We start from the raw sequence: 18,194 nt of genomic DNA, 5'->3' as shown, positions 1-18,194 counted from the left end.
TCCACAGATTTCGGCTGGAGGGATGCGAGTGTTACTTTGCTGCCATGCGCTATTCCAAACTCTGTAGTTGAGTCTCAGGACGCCCCGCCCTCATTGTGATCCTGCTGCCGCCCCCGCTCTGATTGGCCAGCTCGAGCTCGAGCCTGCGCGTCGATTGGACAGACGCATATAGACGGCTGAAGTGAAAGCAGGATTTGGTAGACATGGTAACCTCTGACCCTCACACATAATAACATGGAACATCTAGGAACCAAAATCTGGGTGTGCAGAATAACATGTAGGACATTATACTAATATTAACTCGTGCAGGACCCAGTTTATATTTATATTCTACTCATAGTTTCACGAATAGACTTTCCTATTATTAATATATGTTTACTACACAGATGAACAAATCTACTAGTGAAAATTGTGAATGACGCAAATATTGAAATAAAGCTACTGCTACTAATATAAAATTTTTTTATTTTATTTTATTTAAACCTTTTTTATAGGCTATTCATTAAAAAAAATCAATTCAATCATTCTTAATTTACAAATAAAATTTCTCGTCTTGAAAAACTCATAGGAATGTTTATATATATATATATATATATATATATATATATATATATATATATATATATATATATACATACAAATATAATAATTAAAAACAGTGATTAACATGGCTGAAATGTAATAAATAAATGTACAAACAAGCAATGTTACTTAATGAACCGTTAAAAAACTGATACGTTATTTCTGTTTTATTAAATTACAGAATTTAATTTATTTCTTTATATATATATATATATATATATCTAATTAAACTCTCTCTCTCTCTCTCTATATATATATATCTAATTAAACACTCTCTCTCTCTCTCTCTCTCTCTCTCTCTCTCTATATATATATATATATATATATATATATATATAATTTTTATAATTTATTATTATATTATATTATATTATTTTGAGAAAAAGACTATAACACATTATACAATGATACATTATAATCTTGGTCATAATATATACTCTTTATAAATGGAGTGTATTATAGTTTGAATTAAATGCCCCTAAAATGAAAACTATATATTACATCTTGATAAATGCTTCTAAAAGAATAAGAGTTAGATAAAGGAGTATTTAATTTGTGCATTCTCCTCATGTCATCAATAGGCGTATTTGAGGAGGCAGCTCTGAAGCAGTGATTATGTGAATAAATTGGAGCTTCCTCTCCTCCTCACCCCGCGCTCTTTGTGCTGTTTCGATACGGATGGCTCCTTTAATAGGAAATCACCTGCAGGGAGCGCGCGGACTAAATGAGGGCGGAAGCGCGCTGAGCACGAAGCGCACCGCGCCGCTCTCACCTTTTCCTAAAGCCCGAATTTACCGCTAATTAAACGGCGCCGGCGGAGAAAGAGAACAGGCGAAACTAGTCCAAAATATGAAGGTGTTCACAAGAGATGCGAAACATATCACCGTTGAGAGAGAGAGAGAGAGAGAGAGAGAGATATGTTGGTGATAGTTTTCAAGCGCGTTTTTGGACTTAAATGCTTTAATTACCGGCAGCGAGACAGTTGCATCTGCATTCATTACCGCCAGACACCAAAACACACAATCCAAAGGCGTAACATTTTAATTTCAAATAAACATAAAACACAGCTCACTTACACACACCTGGAAAGATTTAGCGCATTAATTCCAATTACAGTTCCCAAAAAAATGTCCTTCATTACATTAGGCATGTCTCTTTATTATTTCCTGTTTATTGTTATTATTATGCTTAACGATGAAATGCAAGATTAATCAACATATTCAGGTGCACGTGTGACCCGAACGCGCACGCGCGCGCGCACACGCCATGGTGCTGCTCTGAGAAACTGGTCAGCGTGGCGCACTAATCACACAGCAGCACATAGCACCTGAACAGAATGGCTGCATCACACACACACACACACACACACACACACACACACACACACACACACACACACACTTAAAGTTCCAAGTTTATACTCCCAATGTTATTTCTTTTATTTTATTACAAATAAAGTATTGCAGTATGATACTGTATTTTCAAAACAAAGCAGCACTGAACAAGATATTCAAATTGTGTGTGTGAAATGTGATAAAATAGAAATGATATAAAGAAAAAATAAAAGTTCAAACCTGTTGCAAAACGGAGCAGGAGAAGAACAGGGACGTTTTTAATTGTGTATAATAAACACGTTCTGTCCACTTAACGTCAACATTCCAACAAACCCATGCACAAATAACAAAAAATAAATTGTCAATGCATGGGGGGAAGAGAGGAAAAGTAAGAAAGTAAAACCATATGAACATCTGCTCGGTGTGTTATTTTGAAATGCAACAGAGAATAAGTCAAAAGAAGACCATTAAACACATTCATCTGCAATCACATCCTTTTATTTCTCCTGAAGGCAAACAATGTATTCAAGGGGCAGACATCATCCAGAAAAAAAAAAAAAAAGGAAAGAATGTAGAGTGTATGAGTTGGGGTTGGTGGCTGAGTTGTGAAGCAACAAAACACAAAACAAACACATGCAAGTTCTTAAACCCAATGTTTTTTGTAATAAATGATTTTGTTCCAGGAATTACTGTAAATTGGCCTAAATGTAAAAAAAATTGGCACCTGTATGTCCCTGAGGCTTTCCAATGCAGAGTGTTGAAGACAGGTGGGGGGTGAGAGAGTGAAAGAGGAAAAGAAAGAGTGTGTGAGAGAGAGAGAGAGAGAGAGAGAGAGAGAGAGAATTTCAGAAACCAGATGGGACAGTCTTCCCAGAGGAGCATGTTGCACACACCTGCACAGAATTCCTAACCTCCCGCACAAGCAAGTTCCTTCCAGTGTCGGAGCTTCACACATCACATGTACAATTGTGGCTTACACGCACCGATTAATTAATCAAGCATCCTAATTCCATCATGTGCTCCAATGTTTAACATTATTATTATTAGATCTAATTACTTATACATGTCTCTTTCAAAGCCACTTTGATCACCATGTCCTAATTGTGCTGATCTCTCTTCAGGAGCAAACTGTCCTGTCTTCAGCTGTACCACCATCACCCGCACAGAGACCAGAGACACGGACACAAGCGTGTGTGTGTCTCTCTGTGTAGTGGAAAAAGGTCACTTTAAGTTCATGTCGCTCATTCTGTCAGTGACCTCTGTGGTAACCTGGGCGGAGATGTTGGCAGGAATCACATTCAGGTGGATGTCATACTGCTGATCCAAGCCCAGGTAACTGTCGCTCATCAGGTAGAGTGTGTAGATACACCTGCGGCACACAGAGGAACATTATACTAACATGCTCTCGGATCCGACAACCACTGAGGATATGCGAGTTTCACTTACTTCCCGGTCTGTTCAGGAGTGTAGAAGGCCACTGATGTCACGCTCCGGTTGCGGACGTATCCCAGTCGTTTGATGGCCAGAAGCTCCTTCTTGTCTACCTCACCCAGCACCAGGAACCAGCCCTCGTCTTTGGGCTTGGGGAACCGTGGAGCCTGCGCCTTGCTGTCCTGCTTCCTCTGTGAGCAGTCGCAAAACTCAGTCAGGCAAACAGCTTCAGAGAGTCATTCAATAATTAAACAGCCAAAAAGCAATCCAATCAGGGTTTACACTTATTTCAGGAAATCATTTCCCTAAATCTTTCCTAACAGATAGAGTGGCATCTATGAACGAATCCCACACTGATAAAAGAGCCTCATATCACTATTTGTTATGAATATGATAAGCATATTATAAGGAGTTCAATAGATGCTTAAAATGAGTATTGATGACCATAATTTTGGCACATTGCCATATATTTATTTACATATATGGCAATTGCCATATATTTATTATTGTGTGTGTGTGTGTGTATATTCTCACTCTTTGCCGGCCTGCATTGAGACGCTGCAGCGACACTTGGAGCACATATTCCTGGTCAGCGTGCACGGACAGAAAGCTGCTCTTCTCCCTGATGTTGGTGACACTGGCGGACAGAGCACGCTCAGTCTGTTCCTCAGAGCCCTCCCAGCAGCCCTTCACACTCAAACTGACCTCAAGCACAGGCAAATGACTTAGAAAAGACCACACCTGATGAAGAGGAATCAGAAAAAAGAGATTGTTGAGGACGAGGAAGTTTACACTACGGAGCTCTTAAATGCTCAAATCGGATTGGCCAGAAGGTGCTGATCAGGGTTCTATAAAAGCAGCTCTCATTTCTATAAAATCCTGCAGAGACTTAAAAAAAAAAAAAAAAAAAAAAAAAAAAAGATTTACATTGTCATTAATAAATAACAGCTGTAAAATGTGTAATTGTTGATATGGTGAATCAACCAATGATCTCTAAGGACGTTTTTTTTAAATTCATGAAAGAACTCTTGGGATTCGGTGCTTTGTAAATGGCCAATAAGAATATTTCAGCTACAAGGAAAATCTCCAGAAAAGTTTATATGTTTTCCAGACTCTCAGTCACATTACAAGTGATTTTCTTTCTTTCTTTTATTTTTAGAAAAGAGTGAAAAAAGTGACGCCGGTGAAAGAACGACTGCAATATCTCATGCAGCACATTAACGCAATCAACAAAGACTATTAGATCGCAACCCAGCAGCTCTGGACTTCTGTGGGAAATATTATTATTTTCACTGCCTCACTCTTACATACCCTTTAAAAATTTTGTGTCTTCATTTTTTTTTTTTTTTTTTTTTTATGACTTTCTTTTCCTAGTTTTTCATATTTTTGTAACACCGGCCCACCTTGAGAAATTCCTTGTACATGCAACCTATAATACTTGGCAATAAAGATGATTCTGATTCTATTACGTGAAGAATAACAGGATGTTACTTAAGACCGAAAGCAACTATATATGTATAAAAACAAATACAATTTTGTTAACTGAAAGCACTGGAAGACTGCTGTGGCATAAGAGGAGTAAAGCACTATGCAATATGTAATGAGAAAATAATCCACTTTAGGCGAGCACCAGAAACTCTGCCATGTGACTGTCTTTTATTACACCACTAATAATGACGTGTGGATTATTATTTTTTATATATATATAAAAGCATGCCCCCTTATGTTTTACTCTTTAGTGAGTTTTTCCAGAATCGGAATGAAGGCCGACAGAGACACATGAACTAGTTAACAGTGGAAAAAGGAAGGATAAAAGCAAAAATAAAAAGAGAGACAACCTCTAATTCATATCCATGTGCATGATAATGAGCGCACGCTAAACAAAATTTCAAAATATATCACATCCTTGTCAGCTAGGCTGTGCTTACGCTAGCACCGACACGAGGACGGAGCGGTATAATAAAATATTAAGAACATGTGCAGTGCGTGCACGTGTGAGTGACAGACTGATAGAGAATGACAGAGCTCGGCTGCTGCAGCTCGGTGAGTATTAGAGCCATGAAAGGGGGGAAAACAGCACAGATTCACCCTGCCAAAGCTATTTATGCGAGGATTACATTTCCTCAGCGAATGAGACGAGAACGCGGCGGCGCATGTGCTTATTTAATTAGCAGGGCCGAGGCTGCTAGGGGGTGTGTTGTGGAAGGTGGGGGGTGGCTGGAATACTGATGGGGAATGGGCGCTGGGCTCGCCGCTCTGCCCGGACGCTCTCATTACCGTCACAATTAGCACTTAGATTGGAGCGCTAAACCCTCTCATTTGGGAGGTAATTGGGGATCCTGGTGCTACCTGAGACCACCGTGACCGTCTGCTGCTTTCTGCAAATCACATGTTTGTGTGTGTGTATGTGTGTATGTGTGTATGCGCACACGGTGATGTGTGCGCAAGGCACAATCATCTAGGACTACACTGCATTCATTCAATTATTCTCAGCATTACAAGAGGCACACTTTGTCAAAATCCTACAATCTCTTAAGACACTGTCCTTCATTTTACTGCCGATAAAATCATCGCAGTGCTGCACTTTTCTAAACGTCTACATACTTCTGTTCTGTAATGCGTGTGTTACCTGAGCGCTGTGTTGGGACTCAAGCTCGTCCTTCACCATGGCTCTAAAGATCTCCTCTCTTCCATCACAGGCAGCTATGAGCTCAGGAAGCCCTTCGATTGGGCCTTGATAACCTTTGCTTCCACCCTTCCCACCTTTGGAGCTCGATTTCCTGTTGTAAACAGCGAGGAGGAAAAAAAAAAAAAAGATCAAAAGACAGCTATGTAACCACCTTCATGCCCATTACGATGGTTGAGCTGAACTTTCCCTGCTGTCTCGCCATGGTGGGACGTTCAGCCTTTCCTGATCCTCTTCTTACCATTTTTATTGTCTTTCAACCAAATTACACTTCACGACGGGATGTAACCACGCTGAAATGAATTATATGGGCGAAAGAAAATCCTGTGCCAACCACAGCTTTGCGCGTGTGACAGAGAAAAGGTGCACCGGGGCCGTGTTGGAGGCCGTCCAGCGGACGGTGCCGGCAGATAAGCAATGCTAATGGTGTTTGCAGAGTTTGAACAGAGGTGGTTGATGGATTAGGCATGACACCATGTGACTGAGCTATAATCAAAGCACCACAGGTGAGAGGCACCCCTCTCAGGACACTGCTGACAGTGTCCGCTTCTCTCAGACATGAGCAGGATGCAGACAACACTGTGAGGAATGCTAAATTCCCACATTCAGGAATTATTTATATAGTCAGACAGGAATTTAAGAACAGAACCCTTTTTTTTTTTTTTTTTGGTTTATGAAATAAGCTACCATTTATACAAGATGCAGTTACAGGAAGTATAGTAAAGCAAAACAGTAAGTACTACTACTACTAAGTTACTACACGTAAATCATTAACATATTTGGCTGTGATATTTTCAAAAGAATGTATAAACTGGTTCAAAATATATAATTAAATGAAGAGAATGAACATAAAGACTGTCCTGTCCTCTTGATCTGTCTCAGCACTCTTACTCACAATATGCTGAATAGTGCATAACAATATAACTATATTATATTTATTTATTTATTTATTTATTTTTATAAACAATATTTTCAGCACCATTGGTACTGTTTTATACTGTACATAGTGGTAGAAGATAATAGCTATAATAGAATAGATAATAGCTGTTATGTTATGAATTATAACCAGCACAATCCAGTGTGATTTGGAAGAGGGTGTTCTATTTTGAGGTTCCTGTCAGGGTTTCTTCTGCATCGTCTCAGGGAGTTTTCCTTCCCCGTAGCCTAAACTTAGGACCTAAACCTATATCTGGATTTGTATGAAGCTGCTTTGTGTTAAACACATGACAGTCATGTGTGGAATCAGGGCATTGAGAATGTCTGAACTTTGAGCCGTAGTCTACACACCTGAAGAGGTAGAGGTGCTGCTGTTCTAAATGAGGAAGGGTAAGCAGAGAGGAGTCATGAAGCCATCTAGCCTGAACAATCATCTGCACTAGATTGCAGATGCTCAGAGCAGACACCAGCCAGCCTTCGTTCGCCACAACGTCCAACATCGCCTGAGGAAATGAAAAGAAAAAACCCCCAAAAAACTGTCAGGCATCACACTCGGTGGTTACAGCACAATTAAGATAGCTATAAAGTAACTCGGACATTTGAACATGCACGTATTTATTTTTTATATTAAATTCGTGTAAATATCTCTTAAGCATATACAGGTTTCATTCACACTGTTAAAAATGTAGAAATTCTTTATGGAACTGCTAAAAACCAAGTCTTTCTCCTCCAAGTCTGCTGCTCTTCTCTTCAACGTAAGGTTAAAGTTTGCTGAGCTCAGCTGCGCTAACAAACTTAATTAATCAAAAAGTCATTTCCTCGGTAACTATGACTAAAAAGCACCTTGAGTGCAGCGGCAAGCCTAGCGAGTTAATCAAAATGCTAATGCGGTACGAATTAAAGTTGTGATTAACATTTCATAGTAGCTGCTTGAGCAAACTGAGGACAGCAACAGAGCTGATGTCAGCTGAGCCCCTGTGAAGGAGGGATGGAGAAAGGCTGAGGGAGTGGGATCGTAAAAAACAAACGGGCGAGGAAAGACGATCACACGAGAGCCGCGTCTCGTTTAACCCGTCTACTAAAATTGCTCTCCGATGCCGCTGGAGAAAACGGCAAGAAATCTGTAGCCTTTCCTGCGCTCGGAGCACGAGCACAGCTATAAAGGACCTCATTAGCACAGAGATGACAGGAATTATTTATCTAACCATCAGAGATATTCTTAAAGCCATCCCTAATCCAAGACCGTGTGAGTGTGATTATGTGTCTGTGGGTCGGGAAATAAGGAAGACGAGTCGAAAGAAAAATCTATATCAACAGATGCCCTTCCACAATAATGCTCAAAGTCGAGATATATATCGATGAGTTATTCTTTAATACGTCTGATGTAAAAGGATCATGTAAATACTTTACAGTTTGCACTGAGCAGCTCTCGTGAATACCAACGTCTCTCTGATGAATCACGATAATCTCAACAAATGGAGTGGATGCGAATCAAGACTTTGAATTAAGGCTTGCTGATATGAAGTTGGCCGAACAGCCTAGTGGACTCTGCTGATTAATCCTCAGACAGCACTCTATAGTTAGCTCAGCTGTTTGCTAGGAAAGGCTAGCTTTGGATACATGCTGAGAAGACAGCCAGCTGCTGGCAGAGGAGCTACAACCTGGCACAGCAGGAACCTGAAAAAGTAACCACATGGACAAGCATGGCCAATCACTCCCACACACGTGCGCGCGCGCGCACACACACACACACACACACACACACACACACACACACACACACACACACACACACACACAGACACAGCACACACACACACACTGTAGAGAATCAAGCATCCACAGGCATGGACAATGGCTTACAGATCCACAGACAGATCCATTCCCAAAGCCAGGCGGCCAGCGTGAACAATCAGCACAGCGCTCATCCTCAGAGCAGGCATGGCCAATCGCAAACAGATCCACAGGCATGCCATCAGGCATGAACAATCAACGACAGGTTATCTAAGCCAGCTTCGGGTGCTTTAATGATGCAGCCAGAAACCCGACAACCATGTGGCAATAAATCATCTCCACACCTCTGTCATTACGCTCCTGGCTCACTGTAGCGTTCAAAGAGCTTGTTTGCTGCATGTCTGATGTTCTAAGATTTTATTGGGGTTTTTGCATGATGGAAACATAAGCGAGTCTTTCATGGCATGAAGGTAAAGAAAAATGTAAAAAGCCCATCGAATGACAACAGACTCATCTAGTGTGAGGATACCTTCATGTGTAAGAGCAAAAAAAGAACGTCACTTTCTGTTCGGTGACGTTCGCGTTTCGCGGCAGAAGGAAACGAGCTGCACTGTTGTTTTTAATGCGTTTGATCTGTGGAGGGACGTTAAACGCTCTGCTGTCTCTAAGGTGCTGTAAGTGTCCGTGCTCACACTGTATTTATAGGCCTTCGGACCCAGGCATACTAACAACGTCATGAACCAGTCACATGAATAACTGCTGCCCTAACAACAAACTTGAACACACACAAAGTAATCACAGGAAAATTATATATATATATATATATCTTAGATATCATCCTAAATAAAATCAAGCCTTTAGTGTTGGAGGACTATTTGAACCTCGCAAGACATAATAGGATTTTGTCTGTGCAAGGAAGAATGAGTTGAGTGGGATATGAACAAAATGTTTTGAAACATATGCTTCATGGATTGGACTGTATATACAGCCGACTTTGCAGTGATTGTTGAGTGCAGTTCACACAATGGTGTAACAGGGCAAAGCCTGAAGTCTGCATTAAACTGAGCCTTAGGTCAGTTCTCAGTTGTCACATTGGAAGGGATGAATTTCCTTTTTTTGTTTCCATATGGAACATCCGAGAGGTCTTCACCGACACATGGAAATGTGCTCAACTGTACCATGCACAGGCCTTAGCATTGATTTTATGATGTATGAAGACAAGCAAATCGCTTTGATGGCAATGAAAACCCCCCCAGATGATGGAAAGGGAGGCAGTAGTAAAATGTATAGGGTTTGGATGGCCTCCACTCTAATGCAGTGTACGCCAAGAGAACATGAAGGCCTAGCAACAATGGAAAGCAGATCTGATGCACATAGATCAACAACACACACATGCACTTACCTGACAGATGCGGATGGCGTTGTCCAGAACGGTTTTGGTGTCCGTGCCATAATCGCTGCAGGGCAGCTGAGCACGGCTGAAGTGGGCCTGCAACAGCAGGTTGGTTTTGGTGTGAGCGCTGTCGTACGAGTGCGGGTTGACTGGCAGAGGAAGCCGCTGGGCTAGCTCGCTGTTCAGCTGATCTTCGTTATGGCGCACTGGCAGTTCAGCATATTCCTCTGCATCCTGAACACAATGCAGAGAGGTCTGAGGTTATTTGGAGACTCTTAGTGAAAATTTCCTCATCTGTCATTAAAAAGACTTTGTGTATGGGGGACAGCTTAAAAAGATATGATCGCTACCATTTTGGATAAAGCCCTGGGCTGAAAAATAGAGGACTGTGTTGATGGGAAGAGTAGCATCAACTGTATTCATTCCCTCTGCATTTACCATGTAAGTGCTGCCAATGCTTTTATATCAAACACTAAAAGCAAGATTTTCCACTTACAGTTTCTACATAGATACCTTTGGGTTAAAAATGCTGTACAGCAAGATCTTTGGTAATAATAATAAAAAAAAACGATAAAAGCTATAAAAAAACAAGTTAAATTACGATGAATAAATATATAAAGCAAAAAATATGTATAATTTTTATGCAAAACAGTACAATTAAATTTTTGCTACACCTGGAGCAGAAAAGAGTAAGAGTTTTGCTAAGAACCCATGTGAGAGTTTGATGGTCCTTGAACTCACAAACTGCTGATCTACTTACAAACTACTAAACTTGAACTTAGAAACTGCTGATCATTTACTGACTGAATCCCAGTGAGCAACCGCATGCTCCAAATCCACCAATAAATAAAAAACTTTTAAACTATTATGTTGGACAAATGTTTGCTGTCTGAATTTCGCTTCTTTAGTTCGCACTGAATGCATGAGTTAAATTTAGTGAACAAGTGAGACATGCTTTTAGCTAATAGTTTAGTTTTTAATGATCACATTGGAGTACAATAATCCCCAGTTAATCGCGATTGTAACGTTCCAAAACCGCCAGCGATGAACAAAAAAGACGCGATTAAACGGACGCCACTAACATTTTACTTCACTTTATAATTAATAAAAATAGAATATATTCATTATTTCAACATACTCTACAACTCTATAAAAACAATTCTCTATACGATTTTTTTTATCACTTTTTCACACGAAAAGTATTGTTAATTAAATATACACAGTCCGACGCTCGAATGGAGTGATACGTAAATGTCGTCTCACTCAAGAAAGAAAGTAATTCTAACGTTCTGGTGGCTGTTATATGACACGTGTTGGTCCCATTTAAACTTTTTCCATTAGTTTCAAATATCAAGTGCAAAATTAAATACGAACTTTGATATAATAAAAGTTCTATCTACTGTTCTATCTGAATACAAGTAGAAACATAAAGAATACTTGAAAGGTCTGACATTAAACATATGTTGATTTGTTGAATTCTTTTTGGATCGTTTTTTTTCTTTTTGCAAACCAGGTTGTAACTCGGCATGGGTACGGTGTGCCTCATGACTGCAGTAAAGCATATATGCAAAGGCACAGGATCTTGTGTAAGACTATTCTTGTCCGCGTTTTCAACATACACTTGCAAGATGAGGCAGTGAGCATATTAGTCACATCTCTGTGCTTTCCCCCACTTCTATCCATCAGTTCTACAGCACTTCGCTTAAACACCTCTGAGCCAGAAAAGTGAGAAATACCGGGGAATAAACTCACAGAACAAAAGAGCATATCAGTCAGTGTATGATTTATTATTTCTGAGTTCACCGAGTCAGCACACAGGCCTACAGAGGATAAAAGACGGCAGCTGATCTGTAAACAGAAGCGCTGACGCCAAACTCTCGTACGCTATTCTCCATCTCAGCTGACATTTACACACGCAGAACGCGGGCACGGCACTTTAGAGAAGCTGACTGAGTGCTTTTGATTCTTCACCAAAGTGCAGATTCTTTTGACATCCCCAACAGAACGAGTGCTAGTCTGACTAGTCTTTTGGAGACGACATTTTGAGTGCATCATTCAACTCTACAAGCGTTCAATGATATTTAGAGGAGTGAAACATACGATTTAATAGCAGGAAGTGAGAAAAGGGGAGGGAGAAAGAGAGAACAAAATAGAGAATGGGTAGAAGAAAGCACTCGACTGGGTGCCTCATTATGACCACGCCACAGTAATTAGAGGCCATTGAAGGGAAAGGGGGTTTTTGTGTTCCTGACAGGGGGAGTGATTTGAGGGTATTGAACCTCAGGCTGGGGAGGAGTAGGGGGTTGGCAGGGGTCCAGTCCGCCTCATGTCATGCTTTTGTTAGCCAATCTGTGGGGACTTAAACACTGAGACATGTTAAAGGATAATAAAGCAGTGTGCACATTAATAGGAAGATTGGGACCTCTGTGTGTAACCCAGCCCACAATTAGCACTGCAACATGTGCACTCCCACTGTCACTGGAGAACATGCACACAGTAACTGCCATAAACAGTGTCTTACTGCTCATGGCACTGCAACAGCTACTATACCAGCTCATTAACACCAACCTCACACACTGCACTTAATGCTGCTAATCGGCTTTAATCAACTCTCGTGAGTTCAGCAGTGGGTAAAACAGTTGTGAAAATATTATTTATATTGTCAAAAAACTCACACAAAAAATGTACATACATTCACTGTAAATACTTATGTGAAAGCAGTAGTGTCCAAACTCATTCTGTTCGTTTTTTATGAATAGACATTGCATGCAAAAGTCAAGAAATCAGTTTACGGACAGTGATAGAATTGGAAATTCAGTCTATTTTTGAGTTGAATTATATTCGAGATTATTTCTCCATGCACAGTTCTTTGATAGTGGTTGAAATTGTTCAATAAAAACGTGATATGTAATTTAAAAAACACAGCAAAATATAACACACACCACATTTGTTAAATTTCATCAGTATAATCAAGTGATATCAGATGTAAGAGCGTATTAAAGTGCATGAATATAAAATAAAAAGAATGGGTAGAGTGTAAATTTCTAGTTTTAAGTGATTTCTTAAAACACTATTTTTTTTTTGTCAAGAAATAATATTGACTTACAGAAACAGAAATACAGTAGGATTACACTAGAACAAATTTTCTAAAACTATTCCTAGACTCAAGTACAATAATAATAAAATCACACTCCAAAACTGAATTAAATTCAAATTAGCCAAGTCGTGTTGATAAAACAAAGTCTGTAAGACCGGGTTTCAGTCAGTTCTGGGGTTCTGCAAGGCATCGCCATGTGGTCGGTTATTTTTTCTTTTTAGAATAGTTACAATGGTGAAAAGTTCAGGAATGAAAAGCTATAATAAATAGACCAAAGATAATTCTGCAATTATAATAATTCATGGTTTAAAAAAAAGCAAAGCAAAGACCTGCATTAATGAGTTCATTAAAATGTTTTTCAAAAGACCACTAAGTTAAACCAGGAAGAAATCCCATTACAAAGGCACCACCATATGAACTTATAGCTTTAGAGATAACAGAGACTTCATAATTAGTTGACAAAAAAAAGACCCTAAAACAGGTCTCTAGGCACTGCGTTTAACATCTTGCTTTGTATCTGGCTTCCAGTTTTATTGCTATTTAATGTGTAACTGCTCTCCGGTTTATTCTGATTCTTCTTTGATGCTTTGTGCAGATGCTGTAAAAAATCTAATTAACCTTTTGGGACCAATAATTCAGAATTTATTATGTAAGAGGCTACCACGACGAACACAGAAGAAACCCCCCCCACAACTCTTTAATATTCAGGTAATCGATGTAAAAACCGCCATAAAATAAAAGCAACAGAATGGTGTAATTTGTTAAAAAGCTTCGGCAGCTTGCCTGCCTGCTGTCTGCATTCGCTTGCAACAGGACTCTGACTACACAGCGTGCGTGAGTGTGAGCGTGGGTGCAAGAAAGGAAACAGATGTGATGTCACTGGTCACCAGTGAAGTGTAAAAAAGCTTTATGTCCCAATTATGTCGGCTATTGGTAGAAAGGAGGAGGTCGGAGTTGGCGAGCCCCGAGAGAACAGAGGATACGAAATCGGCCCTCTAATAGAGTGAAAGTAAAGAGGCGCTAATTGTTCCACTACCCTGGAGAGCTGCAACTGTGTCTGTGTGTCTGTTGGCTGTGCTCACAATCCTCAATGTTGCTGTGTTGGGCTGACAGACTGAGACTGGGACTGGGACAGTACAGTACAATTGTACAGTAATTTGTTCTATGATGAGTGTATGCTGTTGCATATAGAGCACTGCGACAGTCATAAGCACCGGGGTAATCAGTTTGTTTCGTCTTAAAATTAAGATTTTAAGTAATAGACCACTTTTTTAGAAAGAACATCAATCGCTATAGACAACAGAGTCTTAATTAGGACTTGCAGCCTGCAAGATGATTGTTCATTTTTTTATTTTCTATTAAACATACAGCGGTTTTCCGTCTTAGACTACGTTCACACCATAGCCCTCTTTGTGCAATCGTTATTTGTCTTTTTTTTTGCTCGAACACGGTCTGGTTCAGATATAAGTGACTTATATGTGGTTTTAATTTGAATGCACCTGTGCCCCGAAGCTCCCTGCATGAGCACATCGATTTCGTGTGCAATTGTTTTTTACTGCTCCGTTTACATTAGCTGCCTTCTAGTTTTGCTTACATTTTCTTTTTCCTTCCACTGAATACAGTCACCGCTTGTTTTTCTGCATTGCTGACAATGGATGATAGAGTTATGTTTCCTGGGTGAAAGTCATAAGAAGAAATGACCATTCTTCCTCATGTCACATGACCAGAAATCGGATATATGCTTTGAGCCACTTCCATATTTGAACAGAGATTAGATTTATATAAATTATAAAGGAGGGATTTTTGTGTGTATATATATATATATATATATATATATATATATATATATATATATATATATATATATATATATATATATATAAATCTGTGACACATTCAGAGAAAAATCATATTTGAAAAAAACAAAAAAAACAAACAAAAAAGAAAACACTGTAAAATCATCCACCTAATAAGAGAATGTTTTTTCAAGTCAAATATTTCAGCATCTACGCACAATAAAGAGATACTGTCATAATCAATTCTTTTAGCTCCCATACACAATTCGTTGGAATTTCGGGTAAAACAGTTCTTCCTTGAGACATTTCATGTAATACTAATTATTATTATTAATTTTTTTTACCATGTAAAAATTTTTAATTTCTCTACTTAAACCACTGGACCTATTTCAAACTAATAAAGATTTGGTGCTCTGAATAGATATATTTAGTTGGCTGAAGACTGATACAGTGGAGAAACAAGGTTATATGAACTGGATATATGGGTGGTTATCTCTTTCTCCATATGCTCTGAGTGTGTGTGAATGTGTGTACGTGTACTCACAGTAAGAATGGACAACAGCTCCTTGATGGGAAGCTCTGGCTTCAATCTCTCCTTGAACATGCGAACAGTCTGATGCTTCAGGTAATAATACGAGGCGATGCGACCATACGTGAGAGGATCGATGGTGCACTCATCCTGCACACGAAACACAGGTTTATTACCGAACCCAAACATCAGCTATGATTAACCTATAGGGTTAACCTGAGAAGCGGCAGGTTCCCCACTCTTCCTTTAAAAAAAACATTTGAGTATCCGAAGCGTCTCTAGTCTGTCACTCTATTGCTCTCTCGCTATATAATTCAATTAACACTTTTTATTTAGTTCATTTCATTGTTAGGCTTATTTTACACATTACATATATACTGCTTTGACTACTTTGATGTTTAAAATCTGTCTTTGAAAATCAACCAAAATGTCAAAACACAAATGAATACACTTCAAAACCTATAAGAAACTATGAATGTGATTTCAAATCACTAATAAATGGAATAGAGAGGGGGACAAAAAAGCTACTGGTACATCCTAAGTTGCTAATGATGAAGAAGAGGTAGTAGATCACGTACTACATAAATGAAATCATGTTAGCTGGTTTCCAATAGCTTTTATTCATTATTAGCAAATTTGAGTTATGTATTCCACTAATTATTACTTTAATATACTAAGCACACATACCTCTTGTATTTCCATACAGTAAGAACTTTCCAGATCTCTGAGGCTTCTCTCCACCAGATTGGACAGGTACTTGTTTATAGTCTCATGGCTGGTGTCACCCAAATTGTAGTAGCTAAGCATAAAAGAAAGGATGTACACATTTAGATCCAGAATTATTGGCACCCGTGGTAAAGATGAGTTAAAATGGTTATGAGTAAATCTTTTCTTAGAATAAACTTTACTGAAAATATGAAAGAAATCTTCACCTTCTTTCAAAGTCAGTTATCCTTTAGATAATGTTAATGTTCATAGGCAAAGAAATTCAACACTTTTAACTGCTAAAAAACTGCAAGCAGCAGACAAACTAATTAAATGAATAAAAGGAAAAAATAAATTGCAATTACTTGCTTCTTACTGTCTCTCCTATAGATGTTCTGCCATGCCTACTGCATGACTTCCTATTCAAATAACTCTTATTGGGAACATTTTAGAGTCCACAAACATTGTTGGATAGAATATAAATATTTACCTATACTTATACGCATGATCTGCTTTGACAGTGTAGTGATTTCTAGGTCAATAAACATCATGGCGATGTAATTTGATTACAACTTGTCCTTAGTGAAACATAACTTCTACATTTTCTCCTACAGTGAAATAACTAGCAGCTTACAGGATGCAGGCTGGCAGACAGAGTGAAGCTGAAATCACTTCCATGTTTTGCTTAGCATGTGAAAGCTACCACATGAGCCAGCAGAACTGCATACAACAATGCGCGTTAATTTACAAAAAACATCTAAGTGTGTGTGTGTGTGTGTGTGTGTGTGTGTGTGTGTGTGTGTGTGTGTGTGTGTGTGTGTGTGTGTGTGCGCGCGCAGGAGTCAGTAAGTCAGAAAGTAAATGAAAGAAACATGTACTTGGCAAACTTTGTTTTTTTCCCCCCTCCAGTATGTAACAGTGTAAAATGAGTTATGCATGTACAATATGATATAATACACTGAAAGAGGACCAAACAATTTGAATGACCAATCATTATTAATTATTATAATTAAGTACTGTACAATCAATCAGACTATGACAACTGTATTGCCTTGTCTGGTCAAATATGATGCATTATAGGAACTTATAATGAGGGAAAATTACTGGCTCCAGTTTAGATATTGTACAAAGACACACTATGGTTTTAAGGCTATTAAAGTTAGAATGATGATTACCATGAAATATTTTGTCCTGAAGCACATATACTTTGACTGATGTCGGTCTAATAGTTTTATCACAATGATATTGTCTGATAAAAAAAAAAAAAAAAAAAAAAAAAAACATTGATTCTTGGATGAACAATATCCACCTAAAAATGTTTGGCTTTACTTGCAGCACAGCTTGGGCTATTTAGCCAATCAGCATTGTAAAATATCTTGCATGACAAGATAAAACAAAAAGGAAAGAAAAGAAAAAAAAGGTCAGACTGCAATCCAGACATTAGACTTTTCACTGAAGACACACACACGCACATATATATATATATTTTCTTTCTCTCTCTCTCTCTCTCTCTCTCTCTCTCTCTCTCTCTCTCTCTCTCTCTCTCTCTCTCTCTTATATATATATATATATATATATATATATATATATATATATATATATATATATATATATATATATATATATATATATATATATATATATATATAAATGATCATTTCTCTTCTTGTCCACAGACTTAGTACAAGGGATGTGCAGCAAATGAATGAGTAATAGGCAGCATTCAGCATGTGGCTGGCTGTGAACATGACTTGATGTGATTAAGCTATTGCCATTATCATTATGGACATGTGGCCCCTGATGGTGTTGGGACGCTAAGCGGCACTCTTTATGACACCCCTGGGGGCCCACACCTCTCCCGCCCAGAAAGAGAGAGCATGCCGCTCTGTCTGTGCCACTGAATCATTGCTGATGAGCAATGGCTGGTGTCAAGGTGACCGATTCAAATTGCAGCTTTAAAGGCGCACCGAC

The 18,194-nt window shown here is 38.9% G+C and overlaps 1 protein-coding gene across 4 annotated transcripts in view; it reads right to left on the bottom strand.

Annotated features, from left to right (window-relative positions):
• Positions 1-2,398: 2,398 nt before the first annotated feature.
• ascc3 (activating signal cointegrator 1 complex subunit 3) overlaps positions 2,399-18,194 on the bottom strand; it is a 162,678-nt gene continuing 146,882 nt past the window's right edge. For all 4 annotated transcript variants that reach the window (XM_083550585.1, XM_083550583.1, XM_083550582.1 and 1 more), the window contains exons 35-42: positions 16,206-16,317; positions 15,534-15,668; positions 10,106-10,330; positions 7,321-7,472; positions 5,977-6,127; positions 3,882-4,088; positions 3,363-3,538; positions 2,399-3,285 (exon numbers count right to left, since the gene is read on the bottom strand). In XM_083550585.1, coding sequence (XP_083406711.1) covers positions 3,138-3,285; positions 3,363-3,538; positions 3,882-4,088; positions 5,977-6,127; positions 7,321-7,472; positions 10,106-10,330; positions 15,534-15,668; positions 16,206-16,317 — 1,306 coding nt within the window. In that variant the 3' untranslated portion in view covers positions 2,399-3,137. The remainder of the gene's footprint in view (positions 3,286-3,362; positions 3,539-3,881; positions 4,089-5,976; positions 6,128-7,320; positions 7,473-10,105; positions 10,331-15,533; positions 15,669-16,205; positions 16,318-18,194) is intronic.

The sequence above is a fragment of the Silurus aristotelis genome (assembly GCF_946808225.1).
Source record: "Silurus aristotelis genome assembly, chromosome: 1".
NCBI lineage: Eukaryota > Metazoa > Chordata > Actinopteri > Siluriformes > Siluridae > Silurus > Silurus aristotelis.
This window is presented reverse-complemented; position numbering and strand designations above follow the sequence as displayed.